This window comes from Schistocerca serialis, chromosome 8 (genome assembly GCF_023864345.2).
Source record: "Schistocerca serialis cubense isolate TAMUIC-IGC-003099 chromosome 8, iqSchSeri2.2, whole genome shotgun sequence".
NCBI lineage: Eukaryota > Metazoa > Arthropoda > Insecta > Orthoptera > Acrididae > Schistocerca > Schistocerca serialis.
This window is the reverse complement of record NC_064645.1, coordinates 631,821,735-631,841,658: the sequence shown is the minus strand read 5'-3', so window position 1 is coordinate 631,841,658 and position 19,924 is coordinate 631,821,735. Positions and strand designations below refer to the sequence as shown.

Sequence of the window (19,924 nt, the reverse complement as noted above, 5' to 3'; positions counted from 1 at the left end):
TATTGTCTACCGCAACACACTCACAGCACATATTAACTTCAGCTGTGAAACCGCCGTCTTGAGGCTCCCGGCGGCGATACGAGGGATACCCTTTTTTACCAGTAACATTTTCACGAGAAAAAGTTTCGTTAACGACGTTCTTCGGAAACCTCTTCATGCAACGGCCTTCTTCAGGCAAGGTGGACTGTTATTTAATGAGCCACATGGACCGTGCATCATGTTGGTACTGACAATCTTATGCAGAATGGGGTCTGTGTTGGGATTGGGTATTTCGGTGCTGATGACTCGATCAATGTCGTTGGGTCCAATCTTATCTTCGAGCCACAAAAGGTTGTGAGAATGAGACAAACCACGCTTTTGCCACTCTGTGGAATACATATAGCACCAGACTGCTCCAAATATCTTTTCTTTTCTAAGAAGGTGTATCAGCGTTTCCGTTTTAATTGAAATATTCGAGGAATCAAGTCGTGTGTATCGTGGGACGGCTGGCCGGCAAGCAAGTTGTTCTCTGTTTTCGGCCACTTTGGGCTGATGCCCATAATAATAAACAAATCTGCGCCACAATATTTTCTAGCATAACAAACTGCATTCTGAGTACGCTCTACCATATACCTGGGACCACCAGCAAATATGGAAGGGAGAATCACCATCCCACCCAAATTTTCAGCTTCAGAATCTTGCTGTAATGCTTCTCTAAGGTCGATGGAATTTTTCACATGAAATTGTCTGTGATGAGTACTAACCGTGATGAATACTAACCGTTCAGGTTCAGTTTTTGCATATACCTCTACTAAAAATTGGTTAAAAAGGCTTCTAAATCGGTGTAAGTCGATATGTTTGTTCTCACATTTTGTTGTTGTCTTCAGTCCTGAGGCTGGTTTGATGCAGCTCTCCATGCTACTCTATCCTGTGTAAGCTTCTTCATCTCCCAGTACTTACAGCAACCTACATCCTTCTGAATCTGCTTAGTGTATCCATCTCTTGGTCTCCCTCTACGATTTTTACCCTCCACGCTGCCCTCCAATGCTAAATTTGTGATCCCTTGATCCCTCAGAACATGTTCTACCAACCAGTCCCTTCTTCTTGTCAAGTTGTGCCACAAACTCCTCTTCTCCCCAATTCTATTCAATACCTCCTCATTAGTTACGTGATCTACCCATCTAATCTTCAGTGTTCTTCTGTAGCACCACATTTCAAAAGCTTCTATTCTTGTCCAAACTATTTATCGTCCATGTTTCACTTCCATACATGGCTACACTCCATACAAATACTTTCAGGAACGACTTTCTGACACTTAAATCTATACTCGATGTTAACAAATTTCTCTTCTTCAGAAACGCTTTCCTTGTCATTGCCAGTCTACATTTTATATCCTCTCTACTTCGACCATCATCAGTTATTTTGTTCCCCAAATAGCAAAACTCCTTTACTACTTGAAGTGTCTCATTTCCTAATCTAATTCCCTTAGCATCACCCGACTTAATTCGACTACTTTCCATTGTCCTCGTTTTGCTTTTGTTGATGTTCATCTTACATCCTCCTTTCAAGACACTATCCATTCCGTTCAACTGCTCTTCCAAGTCCTTTGCTGTCTCTGATAGAATTATAATGTCATCGGCGAACCTCAAAGTTTTTATTTCTTCTTATTGGATTTTAATACCTACTCCGAATTTTTCTTTTGTTTCCTTTACTGCTTGCTCAATATACAGATTGAATAACATCGGGGACAGCTACAACCCTGTGTACTCCCTTCCCAACCACTGCTTCCCTTTCATGCCCCTCGACTCTTAATACTGCCATCTGGTTTCTGCACAAATTGTCAATAGCCTTTCGCTCCCTGTATTTTACCACTGCCATCCTTAGAATTTCAAAGAGAGTATTCCAGTCAACATTGTCAAAAGCTTTCTCTAAGTCTACAAATGCTAGAAACGTAGGTTTGCCTTTCCGTAATCTATATTCCAAGATAAGTCGTAAGGTCAGCATTGCCTCACGTGTTCCAACATTTCTGCGGAATCCAAACTGATCTTCCCCGAGGTCGGCTTCTACCAGTTTTTCCATTCGTCTGTAAAGAATTCGCATTAGTATTTTGCAGCAGTGACTTATTAAACTGATAGTTCGGTAATTTTCACATCTGTCAACACCTGCTTTCTTTGGGATTGGAATTATTATATTCTTCTTGAAGTTTGAGGGTATTTCACCTGTCTCATACATCTTGCTCACCAGTTGGTAGAGTTTTGTCAGGACTGGCTCTCCCAATGCCGTTAGTAGTTCCAATGGAATGTTGTCTACTCCCAGGGTCTTGTTTCGACTCAGGTCTTTCAGTGCTCTGTCAAACTCTTCACGCAGTATCGTGTCTCCCATTTCAGCATCATCTACATCCTCTTCAGTTTCCATAATATTGCCCTCAAGTATATCGCCCTTGTATAGAGCCTCTATATACTCCTTCCACCTTTCTGCTTTCCCTTCTTTGCTTAGAACTTGGTTTTCATCTGAGCTCTTGATATTCGTACAAGTGGCTCTCTTTTCTCCAAAGGTCTCTTTAATTTTCCTGTAGGCAGTATCTATCTTACCCCTAGTGAGATAAGCCTCTACATCCTTACATTTGTACTTTAGTCATCCTTGCTTAGCCATTTTGCACTTCCTGTGAATCTCATTTTTGAGACGTTTGTATTCCCATTTGCCTGCTTCATTTATTGCGTTTTTATATTTTCTCCTTTCATCAATTAAATTAAATATATCTTCTGTTACCCAAGGATTTCTACGAGCCCTTGTCTTTTTACCTACTTGATCCTCTGCCGCCTTCACCACTTCATCCCTCATAGCTACCCATTCTTCTTCCACTGTATTTCTTTCCCCCATTCCTGTCAATTGTTCCCTTATGCTCTCCCTGAAACTCTGTACAACCTCTGGTTTAGTCGGTTTATCCGGGTCCCATCTCCTTAAATTCCCACCTTTCTTAAGTTCAGTTTTAATCTACAGTTCACAACCAATAGATTGTGGTCAGAGTCGACATCTGCCCCTGGAAATGTTTTACAATTTAAAACCTGGTTCCTAAATCTCTGTCTTACCATTATATAATCTATCTGAAACCTTTCAGTATCTCCAGGCTTCTTCCATGCATACAACCTTCTTTTATGATATATTCTCACATATCTGGTAAAAATACTGTGTAACTGCCTTGCGGAAGTTTTTTTGTTGTTGTTAAAATTTGGAGCACCTGTGGGAGGATCAATATTATACCTAGCAAAGTTAGCCATTTTCAGCTCGACAAAACGTTAATGGATACTGGAACGAATCATAAGTGCTATGCGTTTCGTTGATTCTCTGAAGAGGATCATCACGAGTACATAACACAATGTATTTCCTATCACATTCCTGGTCGATCAACAGGAGAGCGACTTCGTTGTTGTTGGTGGATTATAGCGACCCAGGTGAGATACTCTTGGTCTTCTTTCAGCTGTAATTACAAACTTGCAATTGTTGTGCTCGTCATTTGGAACTGACTGAAGTGCCACTTTAAAGCTGTGGGCATGTGGGTTCACACTGTACAGCATCTTTTACAGGCTTATTTACAAAGCTGAGTTTAAATTAGATGTATGTTGTTGCCTAACATTTGCCTGGTCTTGATAATTAGCTACCAAATAAATTTGTAAAAATCTTGGAACATCTGTCAGCAACAAAGAGCCAATCAAATAGTACACTTGGCCCTGTACCCTTAAAGCTAGGCACAAACGCCCCTTCTATGATCCACTTAACTCCAAATGAAGTCATTTCGAAAGCGTTGTTGTAGGCCCTTAAGTTCTCCAAAAAGTATTCGATAGCAGATGTTCTCCATTTAATTACTCTTTCAATGGTTCTGATGAGCCTTGTATTCTTTGAAGGCGATCTTTGCCAGATGAACAACGCATTCCCTTGGGTACTCCGTGCCACTTCAAAGCTCGGAAAGGCGTGCATATTTCGTTCATTGAGCCAAATTGAGAATAAGCGCCATATTTTATTGCTGAATCGTAGTCAAAACCAGGTTTTTTCTCTTTGTAGCCAAGGCACCTCCTCAGGATCGTATACCATCGACTCGTCATCTCACTGACTGACAGCCTAAGGATGACATGGCGCAATTTCCTTTCTTGTTCCAAGTGATGGACAGTCGCTTGCTGTCAATCATGGTAGCGGATCTGAGCATCAGACAAATCATGCTACTCATCTGCCTCCAAAAACCATGAATTTTCTCTGTGATTATGCTCAGCAGACAAACGAAGCTCTTGCTGCTCTTCTGTCTCCAGAAACCGAGAAATATGACGGCCACATCAGCAGATGATGCTTCTCTTTCCCAGTGCTTTTCAATAGAACGTGAGATTTCGTGGCGGCTGTAGTGATCGATCAAATGCAGTTCCTGTTCGGAATTCGTCTCCATGGATCGGGAAATCTTGTGGTGCCTACGATCAGAGGATAACGAATCTCACGTTCGTTCTGAGCTACCGCACTTCGTGCTGCAGTATAGCGAGATCGGCCTGCACTCAAGAGACGTTCACGTTTCACATAAATCTCTACAGATTGCGAAGCAGTCTTTCGGCATCTGTTAGCATTCAAACGTGATTCGCGTACACAAGAAGTCTCTTGAGATCGATACAATGCATTTCTAGAACGCTGCGATGCTCAACGCTCTTCATACTCCGGTTCACTTTCTCTTAATCTTCTCAGTCGCACTCGTTTGGCTTGAGCAGAAGCAGAACAAAGGTTAGGCCATTTTTGGGAAACCATTATTGCTGTTCAGCAAACTTATCAACAATAATAGTTACAGCAGTTGAAGAATAAACTGAAGACTGAAAGAAGACAGTAATTCGAAATCGCAACACTTGCATCGCTTCACTTATGTCGATAAGACACTATGAAAACTTCTGAAGAAATGCACAAAAGTGATTTTTAGTGTCAATTCGATAAACTTATCAACCATAATAGATTTTCTGTGTCAGCTTGACATTTTATCAACGATAATAGTAGCGTCAACTCAACAAACTTATCACCATAACAATTATAGCAATTCGAGAATGAATTGAAGAATGCATGTGGATAACGGGATTAAACTGTCAACATAATAATTATGATAATAAAACGTTCCAAAATACTTCTTTTTATGGGTTTTATCATTTCTGTCTTGGTTTGGGTACTTTAATTTTGTAAAACTACTGCTGTCCTGATTTGTTTTCTTTCAATATAATGAAATGATCGTTGCACATAACTGAGTTGATCCACATTTTAAAAATGGCAGTTTTACTCATTTTTCTCGTACAGCTCGAGTTTGACCAAAAATTTGATTGTGGCAAAATATTTTCATGAAAAATCACATAAGACAGTTTCCTTGTAGTTCCTATTGATTCTGGTTTTCCCATACTGAGCCAAAACCACTACGTATGTATAGAAAACTCGGCTTCTAGGCGGCTTACCAAGATGGAACATGCACCACATTTTTAAGTTAGACCTCTAACAACACAACTGCGACAACTGTATCTTATTTTGTGGAGTAGTTTATGCATGATGTGCATACGAACATATGGCCAGACAGACGGACAGATAAACAAACAAAAATTCCAAAAATAATTGAAACTTCCTGGCAGATTAAACCTCTGTGCCCGAACGAGACTCGAATTCGGGACCTTTGCCTTTCGCGGGCAAGTGCTCTACCATCTGAGCTACCGAAGCACGACTCACGCCCGGTCCTCACAGCTTTACTTCTGCCAGTATCTCGTCTCCTACCTTCCAAACTTTACAGAAGCTCTCCTGCGAACCTTACAGAACTAGCACTCCTGAAAGAAAGGATACTGCGGAGACATGGCTTAGCCACAGCCTGGGAGATGTTTTCAGAATGAGATTTTCACTCTGCAGCGGAGTGTGCGCTGATATGAAACTTCCTGGCAGATTAAAACTCTGTGCCCGACCGAGACTCGAACTCGGGACCTTTGCCTTTCGCGGGCAGTATCCTTTCTTTCAGGAGTGCTAGTTCTGCAAGGTTCGCAGGAGAGCTTCTGTGAAGTTTGGAAGGTAGGAGACGAGATACTGGCAGAAGTAAAGCTGTGAGACCGGGCGTGAGTTGTGCTTTGGTAGCTCAGACGGTAGAGCACTTGCCCGCGAAAGGCAAAGGTCCCGAGTTTGAGTCTCGGTCGGGCACACAGTTTTAATCTGCCAGGAAGTTTCATATAAGCGCACACTCCACTGCAGAGTGAAAATCTCATTCCAAAAATAATTGTTTTGGCTTCTATTGCTGTTATAAAGACTCTTTATATTAAATTTCCTTAAATATCTCCTATGTACAGAAATCGGGTTGTTACAGTTTTGTTATATGTATAGCTACCTGATTCTAGTTTTTAATCTGTTGGTTTTAATGAGCAAGAAAGTATAGTGAAGTATAATATTGACACAATCAGACAATGATATGAAAATCCTTATCCTGCCGCAAAACTTTTAAAAACATTACTTAGAGAGAAGTTGTGTTCACATGGGGCATTTTTTGCCATCTTTTCTAATCTCTAAGAATTCGCTTTGGGTAGTTGCTTCTGGATGTACAGTCATGCAATGAATCTACCAAAATAGCTCATTAGAAATTCATTGTTTGTTTAACCAGATATCTTTTTACATCTTACCATTTATATTGATGAAACTGATTATGAAATACCTATGAATTAAGTGACTGTGTAATAACATTACAAACCAGTCATTTGTTTCAATTCCATATTGGGCTATTTAAATGGGAATACTATTACTGTTTCTTTCATGAGCACATGTGTTAATCATAACATTGCACTTTTCTACATGCATATTCTGCCATGTACTTGACATCTGGAGAATGTTCTGTTTTCACATTTAGTAATTTTTGACACTTGTAAAAACTGCATTTTTTGCTATGTAAATGGGAATGTATCAGTGATTCGTTGATATACAAGCATTAAATGTGTAGAACGATGTATTAGAGAGTAAAACAGCTTTGTTTGTAATGTGCGATGTTACATCCGTTCTGCAAGTCCTGGGATCTATTTCACAGCTGCGTGATGTTGTCATATTGAAGGCACAAGTTTGTGTAGAGTAGACTACGTTACAACCAATTAAAACTGCAAGTAGTTGACAGTGGGGTAAAGACCAAATCACATGGCTATCGCACACACCACGCCACATATGCAACTGCCATGTCAGTGTCTATTCACAGTGTCCATCATGTCATGTCATGTCAGTTCACTTATGCCAGTACCGAACAGTGAAAGTGATGTTACGAAAAGTTGGAGTATGGCATCAGAACTGAGAAACAGAAAGCCCATCCAAATGCAAAAATCTGCATAGATATCCATGTAAAAGTTTGTGCATGAAATGTATCGCTGCAAATACAGTGCGCTCACATGAAACAAGCTCCATTATACTGTTCACCCACCATCTGTCGCTGTAGAAAATAAATTTCAGTGGCAGGCAACCACACTCTTGTACCTCAAAGTTTATTTCATTTATTCAGAAATGGAGGGAATTCTATTATGGTCTGTGTCTGCAACTCCTGTTGAAAAAAATTATAAATATGAAAGAAACAGAGAGGCTAACCAAAATGGCCAATACAGTGTCTGCTTAAGAAATGACAGTTTTCACACAGAAATTTATTTCACGGGGTGCAGGGTGAACCTCTTGACTCGTGTAGCTATTTGCAGATAGATTTGGAAACGTATAAATATCTTTTGACACTCATAACTCTACTATAACGAGGAAAAACACTTGTATACACACAGAAATTTCTCTACATGAGAAGCTGATGGTGACATTAAAATTCCTGGCACCAGGAAGGAACTAAAAGAATCTAGAATTTTCTACTGCAGTTTCGAAACAAGAAAGAAATGTTACATAACACATGCAAAGGTATTTACACTCTCCTGAAGAATAAGTTCGTGAAGACAAGTAAATACTGCACTGGCACCTCAGTTCTAACAGGTTACCTAAAGTAAATATTTTTACAGTTTTAGACATGTTTGAAATGCAGTATAGTCTTATATATATGGCCAGTCCTACTTTTTTTTGCCACCCTGTCACATATGATTATGGCATAGGACAATTCTGAGTTAATGTATCTGCCAGCACAGATCAAATAAATTTTGTTTCTTTGCTTAAACCTTTGCAGTAACTAGTCTGAATAAAATTTATATTTTTACTTCCGCTTCTCTGTTTGCTGTAGGGACAAATGCCCGTAATTTTTCTATGAAAAAAGTACAAACAACTGCCTTCATATCTCTATTACTGTATTCCCTACTCTAAATTTTCCATTAGCACCTATGACTCCCACACATTTCGATAAATGCGGCAAGGAAGGCACTGATGTGTATCTGGCTCTTTAAAATTCACTTTTCAGTATGCACACACATACGAGAATCACAAGCATTAACAAACAGCTAACTCAAACACGTTTGGCGCGTCAGATTTGCGGCTATCTCCTGTCCAGCTTGTCTATGCAGATGTGATTTGAACCCACTGATCTGAAAAATTTCGCTCAAACCCCCAAGTCCAACGACCAGATTTTCGCATATCTCATATCTGTGCAGACCTCCTGTTCACAATAATCTGTCTGTGCGGATGTGATGTGCACAGACATTTCAGCAGATAGATTGTTACTTTGGGTGGGCCTTAACAGCAATAAAGTTTATTAATGCATTTCTTTGCAATATTGTGTACATACAATGCGAAGTTTAATTCCACCAAATGCTATCACAGTGAACTTATTATACACAAGGCACTATGCATCTGCCAAAAAGCATTCGCAAGTTCTCTGTCTATGTTTTGCATATTTCATATTTAATTTAACACCTCGTAAAAACAATAAATTGCTGAAAACTTTGTGTTGCCTGTACACAAGAGTGGGGACACATGGGTTAATGGCCAAAGCAAACTTTATAACGTCTGATCTCCATCAGCTTTGTGTGTTAAAGTGCTGAGGAGTGAAACAACAAAACATCATTTTTTTCTAGCTTAACACATAAATAGAAACAGTTTAAACAATATTTCTAAGGGAACAAATAGCGCCTGTTTATCTTATCCATTACGTTTCTTTATTAAGTAACCAATAACATCATAACAACTGTACTTTTCTCCTTCATTAGAGGGAATTTTTCTCTTAAAATATTATTTTTAAAAATTACTTCATCAGCTTCTATTCTTATTTATATAAAATGTAGGTGTCAGCTCTGTTCTGCTATTGTAAAACCTAAACAGTTTTTGTTCTTACATGTATCTGACTTAGCTTTTCGAAGAACGCTCAATGAAAAATATACCCAGTCGCCATGGAACATTTGCAGTTTGCCACAACGCCGAGGACAAAAAAATATTAGATAAAGAAGACACAAAAGAACAAAATAAACTATTATAAAATGAGTGAGCGCGGCGAAAATAAGTTAATTTCCGATGTTAGCAGACAAACACACCGTTAAAACTTTGTACCAGAGAAACCTTGAAGTTAAGTGACGTGACGGCAGCCTATGTGAATGCCACCATTTGAAACGCATTGTGGAATATTTTCACGTGGCATGACGACCAGTACGAATTTGCCAGAAGGGCAGTGATGACACAAAGCTAAAACTATTTAAAATTTTAGCGTTTGGCAAAAAGTCGAGCGACTCTACCAAAATCTGGGTGTTTCCACATCCAATTTCGGGGGCGCCAGTGGAGTGGCATCACCTCTATTGCGTGAAGATCCGCGTCTGCGCTATTTTTCTAAAATCCTTGGTCTGCACGTGTGTACAAACTTTGGTCCATTGTGTTTACGTGAAATCCTCGAAAGATGTAAATTGTAAACAAAAACACGTGCGAGGGGGATGCCAAGTGCGTCTGATTAGTTTTGGAGTTTTAAGCCATAAGTCTTTCAGTTCAATGATGAGTGATGTTAGAACTTTTATAAATCCCATCCAAACAAACTGTGAATAAACTGTAAGTGCCTTTGCGTTGTGTTACCGTAACTGGAACGAATCCGTGAGTTGCCTACTGCGTCATGTGTTCCGTTTTCTTTGCTTCAGGTGCCCATAGATTATTTACTATGTTCCAAATTCGTGAAGAATATTCATCAAGCAACCTATTTTTACTCACGCCCTTTCTTAAAAATTAGTTTTTTATGTCTGCTAATACCTCAGTTTTTTTTGTAGGCTATTATAGTACCATGAAATAAAGACTCCTTCACAACCATTTTCATTAGTTATCATAATACAGATATAGATTGACATAATTTTCTATTTCCCTTTTTTAAATTATGGGGGATTCCATTGTCACGGGTGGGACAGTTGCACTACGTTTTTCAACAGTCAGATGCTGATATAACACGAAGTATAAATAGAAATAAAGTAAAAATTGACTGGTTGCCTTACGAATAATTGTTTTACCTTCACTTTAAATCTGAATGTCAGAAGTTTACATATTGAGCTGTTATTCATCTTTAAAACTTTGTCACGGGTGGGACAGCAAATAGACGTAGCATTGAATAACCACCAACATTTTAGAAGAATTCTGTGATTTATGCATTCTTTTGAAAATATTGAATTCACATTAATAAAACAATTCTCTACATGTCATAATATCAATAAATATTAGATTAGTAATACTTACAATAATTGCAATCAAAGACTGTCACGGGTGGGACAAGGAATTGTCACGGGTGGGACTCATGTGAAGTACAATCTTTTTTTTTTATTTAAACTGATTTTATTATGTCAGTTAGCTATGAATCAGTAGGTAACATATACTTAGAGGACACTTTAAGTTTTAATAACTTTGTAGAACATTTTTGTTGCTTATAAGTAATATAAATTTTGGTATGGTATTAGTTTACAGTTCTGAGTACTTAATTGTTTCACTTGAAGAATGTACCACTTTGAAAAAATACACTTGGCCTCTCACCCACTTTCGAAAATGTCTAAATTGCCAGGAAACTCATAATATAAGGTGTCCCTAACATGTTTGACATTTGGATTCGGGAGAATAGCAAGAACTTGTTTAAACTCTATGTAGGATACATCCTCCTCGTCAGCTTTAAATACCTTTGCTGAGTCCCCAACAGATCGCATACACATAATCTGTATTTCCCCATTGTCTTCTACACTTCTCTGTGCAATTGCAGCATATCTGTATGTAGTGGATGTCTTTCTTTCAGTTTGGAACTCAACTAAAATAAATGTTCCTGGCATGATTTGTTCCACAGCTGGTTCTGAACCTGTAACTTCTTGGGAATTGGATGTCAACAGGACATCAGGATATGATTCCTCATCACTCATCTCAGAATCTGTGTAGATTAGTGAATATATGTTGGGTGAAAGTGGGAAAACCTCCACTTTCTCTAAATCTGATTTTAGGAAAGTTCTACCACATACTAGGTTACAGGTATTGTAACCGTTGAAGTAATGCTTGCTGCGAATATCTTTTATTTTTTTAACAGCTTTCCAGCGGCCATCCAGAAGGTCTCTGTTTTCATCAATATGATCTTTTGTCAGAAGAAGAAAGTTTATTCCAGAAACAGATGATTTGGCACAGTCTAAAAACTCCTGTGCATTGCTGATGATGACATTTCTTTGCTTAACTTTATTCCAAACAGCCCTTTTTGTTACAGCTCCAATGCCATCCACTGCACCTTTCCCATGTGATGTTGCAAAGAAAAACCATTCTCCAGACACTCCAAAGTCTTGCATCATGTAGCAGAGGTTAGAAATGGTGAATTTGTTCTTAAATTGACCTGCGCAACCATCAGAGAAAATTCGTATCGAGGTCAAATTGGGAAGCTCTTGTTTCAGCTTACTTATTATACTCTTCAAACATGCATAAACTGAGTACTTGTCGTGGCACAGTTCATCGCTCACAATTGCAAATGACTGTAGCCCTTTTTTCATCCAAACACTAATAGTGACCGCTGTAATCTGTGTATGACTCCAGTGGGCACTTTGTATCTCATCTTGTGCTAGTGCTACATAGTTTTCTGCAAAATCTATTTGCAATATCACTTCATCATCACTAACTGATGGTTTCACAGTCTTGAAAGCTCCAGATTGCATCCTTTTGACAAAGAAGTGCTCCTTGAATGTTTTTAGTTGAGACTGAAGTTCAGAGAGAGCTTCACAGTGTTCCACTGGTAGTAGTCTGTTTAGGGTGACACTCATGTTCGGTCCATTTTCTCCAAGATATTATGTTTCACAAATCAAACTTTCCATCTATTAATGTGTGTAAATTGATGATGCATTTCTTGCATTGACTTGTCATGCATATTTCACTTTCTACATCACAGCAAACAAGATTCATAAGGTGAGTGTGAGTAGCAGGGAAACTAGCTATTTCTTTGTGAATGGCTTCAATGATGAAGTTGAAGTTAGCATGATATCTGCACACACACATACATTGTGAGGCATTTGAGACGTTAGAACAACATTTTTAGGCCGCAACTCGTAGAATTTTGAAATCTTGATATCAATATCTGGATTGTCTTGCTTAAAAAGAAAAAATGCTTCCTTAACTGTCATACTCATGTGACGTTTCTGCAAGCTAACTCTTTTCCCAGTTTCATGGTCTACAATAGACTTTACATCCTTTATTCCAGATGTCTGCCTGCTGATTTCATCATTTGTGAAAAAATTTTGTATTTTGAGCAGATTATCACCTGTAAGTTTTCGAGATGTCTTCTTCACTACTGGGAAAATCTGCTTTACTACCTTTTTAGGTAAGCTTTCACTTACAACCTTTTTTATTACTGCTGATTTTTTTGAGGGGCTTGAAGGAAGCAACTTCTTTACCCGAGAAACAGCTTTGCCAAGGGACTGAGGACATTTATATGATCCTAACTGGGAAATACAGGTCTCAGACTGATCTTCAATTAATACGGATTTTAGTTTAAGTCTGTACTTCCTTTTTCTTTCAGCTTCCCTCTTTCAATATTCCAATAAAGATTTTTCACTGGAGGATACCTTCATCTTCATATTTTCCCTTCTTCTTTTATCCTGCTCTCTTTCTTTTTCTTTATGGACATTGTACTTGCTGGTATCTTTCTTCAGTTTTTCTCGAAGTTTTCCCATACGCTCTGCTGATGTTGTTTTCCCCATTTTCTGAATAAACAGTAAGTTTTTATTTAGTGTAAACCATCAAAGCACTTGTTATATCAACCAATTTAGCTTAACAATAACAAGAAGTGTTAAATGGTTTAGATTTGACTAACATCCAAAAATCTGTCACGGGTGGGACACAATTTCTTTTAACATTTATAGATGATCATTTACAACTTAGAAGGTGCCTTATGGTTCATTGGATGTTTTTATTTGTTTTTCTTACTTCTAACCTAAAATATATAGAATTACTATAATTGCTGAGTTAGAAGGTAAACTTTTTCATGTTTTTTGTCACGGGTGGGCCACTAAATACATAGTAACTTTTGTGAATTAGCTGCATACTTAATAACTTACCTTTCTTTAAAAACTGAAGTTTGTCAGGAAGATAAGATTCTGCTCTTGAAATTAAACTATTAAAACATCAACAATTGCTGCAACCCAAATTTAAACAGCTGCCAACACAAAAAGCGAACCTTTTGTTTTCCATCCTCATCTGTAGAATCGCCAACTTTGTTTAACTATATTTCCTCAGCTAATTATGTAATTTTTATAATTTTTTCAGGACAGTAAAATTCAACTTTTGTAGATTCGAAAAACTATAACATTGTTAAATTTGGCATTTTTTCAAAAAATAAGCCTCAGGCTCAGTTTGGCATGGAATGACCCTTATTTGTTTGGTTTTCACATTGGGCTACGGGTTGATCCTCAAGAGTGTAGGGCTGTGCTGAAGCACGAAATCAGCAGGTTCAGTATTTCCTAACTAATTATTTTGTAGCTTCTTGTGGTAACATCATGACTGTTCCAAATTATAATCTCCACACTGTAACTTCCTACGTGATGTTGGATATATATTATTTTTTCAATTAGCAATCTGTTGTCTTCGTCAGCCATTGATGATGACCTGTCAGTTGCCAAAAGATCTGTTTGCAGTAAATTCATGATCATCACTTGTGCCAATGTCCTGAATTAAATTCCAAACCTCTGCACAGTGTTTTAAGGAACTAGGGTATGAGGTGACTAGACAGTGATTGCCCATTGTATAGGAGGGTTAGGCTTGTCACATTTTGTCCTCTCCCTTTCCTTCAGCCCTAACAACACTAACATTACAATGTTCAAGACCAAATTACAATAATCCACACAACACTGGTGCTTGATTCTTCATAACATGTTTGTGGAATGCGGCAGGATTCCTTGCCCACTAGGACCTTGCATATGACAGCAATACTGGATTGTGTTAGTGGCCCCTAAAGCCCATTTCTGGAGTTTTGCACTAACTTTGACATGAATGTCATCTGCTCACTGTTCACAGATTAATTGTACCGGTGTTGTTTTTATAGTGCACATTTGTTAGTATGAACATTGCAACAAGTACTTACTATAAAAATGTGTATATGGCATATTTTGGCCAGGAGTCCTCTGTTGGGGAGTTCGGCCACCTAATGCAAGGCTTTCTATTTGATGCCATTTTGGCGACGTGGGTGTTGATGGCATTGACAACACAACGCCCAGTCCTCGAGTGGAGGAAGTGTCTGACCCAACCAGAAATCGAACACGAGCCCCTCACATGGCTTTCAGCCATGCTGACCACTCATTGATGGAGGTGGACTTATGTGTATCGCTACCCTCTAAGAGACTTTTGAACAGTTAGTACATGCTTGAGACTTGTCATTCTCACAACCATGAATGTGGTAAAAATATAAGAAAACTGAATAAAATCTTGTTTTATGTTGTGAATTTGCAAATATGAAATAGAATTTTTGTGTGAACATGAATTTTTTTAAAAGTAGGTAGTGTGCATTGTTTTGCCAAAGACAAGTCACTGTATGATTGTAACATTTTCCAGTGAATGGAAAGATGTTTGATAGCTCGCCTTTGCTTTCATTTGCAAAACTCACTTGCCTCTCACTTATTAGACTAACTATCCATCAGAATTGTGGTTCTTCCCCATAACTTTGTCACCAAAAAAGCGGGGTGCAGGGCATACTCAAAACAGAGAGAGAGAGAGAGAGAGAGATATGGATGCAGATAAAAAGGTTATAAGGTAAATAAAGAAAAACTACCAATGAAAAAATAATCTACCAGTTGGGGAAACTTGGTGGGGCAGTTTGAGTCGTGGTTGGTGGAGGATTGGGAGGATGTGTTGAAGAGCAATTTTACATCATCAAAGTTCAGGGAAGCTAGTACTGGGTGGTAGTATCCAAATGACCCTTTGGGTGTAACAAGCACACTGTTCCCTCGAGTCAATCTGTAGGTTTTACTTTTTTGTACTGGTTGTCGCTAAGGGGGACAGTTACATGTTCATTCATATGCTCAGCCAGTTTAATAGTGATCAGTCCTACATATCAAGCCATACAGTGAATACATGTTACTTGGTGAATAACATATGTGGTTTGACATGATGCTCTACCCTGGTTTTTGTGGAATTCATCAGTGATAGGGCTGGAGTAAGTAGCAGTGGGTGAGTGCTTGGGGTAGATTTTACAGTGGGAACACTTACAGGGGTATAAATTGTGAGACAAGGTAATTGCTTGTGAATGTTATATGATTGGACAAAGGTGTTACACGGGTTAGGTAGAAGATGGGAAGGGAGAGATTATCTCATTTCAGGGATTGGTTTGAGAAAGACATAGGCTTGGCAGTGTAACACATTGAGGCATTTGGGATCTGAGTAGCACTGGAAGACTAGGGAGTGCTTCCGAGTGTTTGGGAAATTGGAGCTGTTTTTGTTGGAATGTAAGAGGAGAATGCTAAAAGATAGAATTGTTTTTGGACATGATCTGTGGTATATTTATGGGAGAGGAAAGCCTGGGAGAGACTGTTGTATGAGTGTTAAGAAATTTGATTTTGTGCCAGATATGTTGGCCATGAATGCCAAAGCTTCAGGAAAGTGGCTGTTATAATTGTGTGGAAGTGGTCAGAGCCATTGATGTGGATGTATGATTGTTTATCGGTTGGTTTTACATGGATGAGAGTTTCAGTGAGATGTAGCTCAACACCAAGGTAGCTTTGGAAAAACATTTTTCTGTTAAATGTCACCCTTTATTACTGTGACAGCATGCATGTGCAAGATAGCAGCTACCTCCATTCTTATCCAAAGTAGTGAATCAAGTTCGCATTATGACTGCTATGACTACTTGCTGATTTGGTGGGGGGAAAAAAAAAAAAAAAAAAAAAAAATGCCACGGTTCCATGGAGTAGCTTGAAACGAGGGAAAGTAGAGCAGGAGAAGGATGAGGATGAACACTCGTCTAAAGTAGACAGTTGTCTTTTGACATCCTATGACACACAAAATTCTTTTTTCTAAGGACTGGAGCAAAGTTAAGTTTAAAGTGAAAAGAGATTGTGAAATTAAAATTTCCTGTCTTTTTCTTGGAGTTATATCAGCATTTTTTTGTCCATGTGGATGTACTTATTTAATGACAGTCTAGTGTCAGGTTGTAGAGCTAATAGCTGGTTGGAGATGGTGTTGCTTGATGAAACTGGGGTGGTTGCACATTCTGTGGGAACTGAAGTGCATTTTTGTGCAGATGGTTGAGGTAGCTACCACTCCCCTTTTGACCATAATGCAGTATACTGTGGATCCCACAAACAGAAAAACTGTTCCCAGTAATTGGAAGAAAGCACAGATAACACTCATGTAATAGATGGGTTGCAGGACTGATCCACAAAACTAGCATCCAGTATTGTTGATAACCATCTGTTTTAGAATCTTTGAACATAGTCAAGCTAAAACAAAATGAGGTGACTCGAACAGAATAACCTCCAGCATGGATTCTAAACACATCTTTCCCACAAAAACCAACTCATGCTGTTCTCACGTGACATGCAGTGAACCATGGGTCATGGCAGTCAAGTAGATGCAGTATTTGCCTAAGTTCCACACCAGTGTTTATTATCAAAAGTATACGTGTATGGGCTGTCAAGCAAAGTTTATGACTGGACTGAGGATTTGTTAGGGAGGATACAACATGTTATCTTGGATCGAGATTTAGAAGTAACTTTAGATGTGCCACAGGGAGCTTTTGTTGGGACACTTGATTTTCATGTTGTGTTTTAGTGACATTATGGGCAATATTAATAACAAGCTCAGAATTTTAACAAATGATGCAGATATGTCTAGTGAGTATGTACACAGATTGGCCACTTCCTTTAAATGTTCAGAAATGTAAAATTCTGCACTCAACAAAATTAAGAAAACATAGTCCCCCATGACTATAACATCAGTGAGGCACAGATGCATTTGATCAGTTCTGCAATTTTTAGGCGTAGGAAATGAAACAAACATATAGCCTAGTTCATAATTGACACCATTTCTCAGAAACAGTGATGTCACCTGTTGTAATGAATGAATGAACACTGTCTTGACACTATTTCTTTATTAATAAAAACCAGTTTTTATTTCATTCGTTAGAATACCTAGGATCAGTCATACATAGAGCCGCATGCAAACCAGTTCAGTGATTGGATACCAGGAAGATTCCATCCACAAAGTAGATTGCTTGCAAAACACTTGTACAATTCATCCATGATTATTACTGAAATATGTGAGGCCTATACCAAATAGAACTAACAGCTAAGCAATAGTCCAATTTATGATTTTAAAAAGAAGAGTGATCACATAGACTGTACACTATGTAAAAATAATAAGATAATGGCTGTATATAGAGGAGATATGAGAATAGTACTCAGATGAAGTGATGGACAAAAAGATGGATGTAGAGTTGCAATATGAACCTATGACTGAGGAAGTAGAAGCAAAGTTCATCATTTACTATAAATGTCTTTGTTGCTCAGTCAGAACAAAAATTAAATTTCTGTGTAAGACCTATTTCAGTTGCCTTATTGGGTTTTCAGATAATCTGAAAACACAAAACAATAAAAAGTTTTCTGTTAATAACTTTTTGTAACATATACTGTGTTTATTCTGTCTTTTCTTGCAATTAGCATGTAAAGTGATTGTAATTAATAATATAAGTGCACTGTAAATTCTTTATAAAATTGAGCTGTGCTTAACTGATTCAATTAATTTCTGTAGAGACTTCCTTGGGCCTAATTTAAAAGGCTACTTTAGGTATCGAGTATGTCACGCAAATCTGCCACTAGAAAGTCTACATCTCTGTGGGAGAAATGTGAAGTTTGCCAGGCAGTTATATCTCAAAAGGATCATGCTACACATCTAAATGGATCGTGCCCTCAGGCACCAGAAGCATGGAATCATGCTTACATTATGGATGGTGTTTTGTATAGCACACTGGAACAGTTGCCATCAGTTGGTAAGTTGCAATGAGAATGAAAATATTCACTGTCACTTGCTTTAATGACAGTTGGTGGCAGAATGTGTGGAGATCATATACCTTCTGCTTTATAGCTTAGAGAAATCAATAGTAAATTTGAGGTTTCCATGGGATCAACACTCAAGAGTTCTTCAAGTGTGATATTTGCATTCATGTGTTGAGACTGGCATGATATTTGGGAAAATGCTACCTGAACCAATAATAAGTAAATGAATGCTTTATCACATTGTTAAAAGGAAGCTAATGTTTGAAAATGTCCCAGTAATAAATATTGCAGGCATCACTGCTCTCAATGAATGTGGCATAGTTGCCATTTTGTAATAAAAGCAAATTATGTGTAATTTGAAATGTTTGAAAAGTTGAAATTTGGGGAAATATTGTGATGGGAAATATGGGAAATTTATGTGGATGGGCTATTGCTTTTTATTGTAATTGAAATATATATATATATATATATATATATATATATATATATATATATATATATATATATATATATATAATAGAGGGAAACCCCCACGTGGGAAAAATATATCTAAAAACGAGGCAACCATAGGTTGCGAAAGCTAGAATTTTGTGTGTATGTTTGTGTTTGTTTGTGTGTCTATCGACCTGCCAGCGCTTTTGTTTGGTAAGTTTCATCATCTTTCTTTTAGATTTTTATATATATATATATATATAAAAAAAACAAAGATGAGGTGACTTACCGAACAAAAGCGCTGGCAGGTCGATAGACACACAAACAAACACAAACATACACACAAAATTCAAGCTTTCGCAACAAACTGTTGCCTCATCAGGAAAGAGGGAAGGAGAGGGGAAGACGAAAGGAAGTGGGTTTTAAGGGAGAGGGTAAGGAGTCATTCCAATCCCGGGAGCGGAAAGACTTACCTTAGGGGGAAAAAAGGACGGGTATACACTCGCACACACGCACATATCCATCCACACATACAGACACAAGCAGACATATTTAAAGACAAAGAGTTTGGGCAGAGATGTCAGTCGAGGTAGAAGTGTGTGTGTGTGTGTGTGTGTGTGTGTGTGTGTGTATATGTGTATATATATATATATATATATATATATATATATATATATTTCTGCAGTATCCAATCTGGCCTGTAAATGTGCTTCATTAAAAATACATTAACATCTTTACTTTTATTTTTATATTTATTCATAAAAGTTGATGTATGTGCTGAATATTGCCCATAATTACCTGATGCCATTGTCCAGCTTTGTCAGTAGCAGATATGCTACTACAACCATTAGCATTTAACATCCTATACTGTTGGAGCCTGGTGATGACGGGAGGGAAGGATTCCTTGCAGTCATTGGTAAAAGGGGTAGAAGTGAGAGGGTAAAGGGACAGGTAGCTTAGAATTCTCTGATCACTTGAGAAATATTAGCTTGATATGTATATACAATGTATGACATTTATTCAGTAAGAGTTTATAATGAGATGAAGGGGCACCTTGCAATGTGATCCATTGCTGCTGTTGGAGACTAACACGCTCATTGGAAGTTACTACAGTAATCAAATATTAC

At 38.1% G+C, this 19,924-nt stretch overlaps 1 protein-coding gene across 3 annotated transcripts in view; it reads left to right on the top strand.

Moving 5' to 3' along the window:
- Positions 1-9,763: 9,763 nt before the first annotated feature.
- LOC126416269 (ATPase family protein 2 homolog) overlaps positions 9,764-19,924 on the top strand; it is a 78,042-nt gene continuing 67,881 nt past the window's right edge. The window contains exons 1-2 of one of the 3 annotated variants that reach the window (XM_050083908.1): positions 9,764-9,939; positions 18,157-18,358. In XM_050083908.1, coding sequence (XP_049939865.1) covers positions 18,166-18,358 — 193 coding nt within the window. In that variant the 5' untranslated portion in view covers positions 9,764-9,939; positions 18,157-18,165. Of the gene's footprint in view, positions 9,940-18,120; positions 18,359-19,924 lie in introns of all 3 variants that reach the window. The other 2 variants (XM_050083907.1, XM_050083906.1) reach the window with 2 other exon arrangements.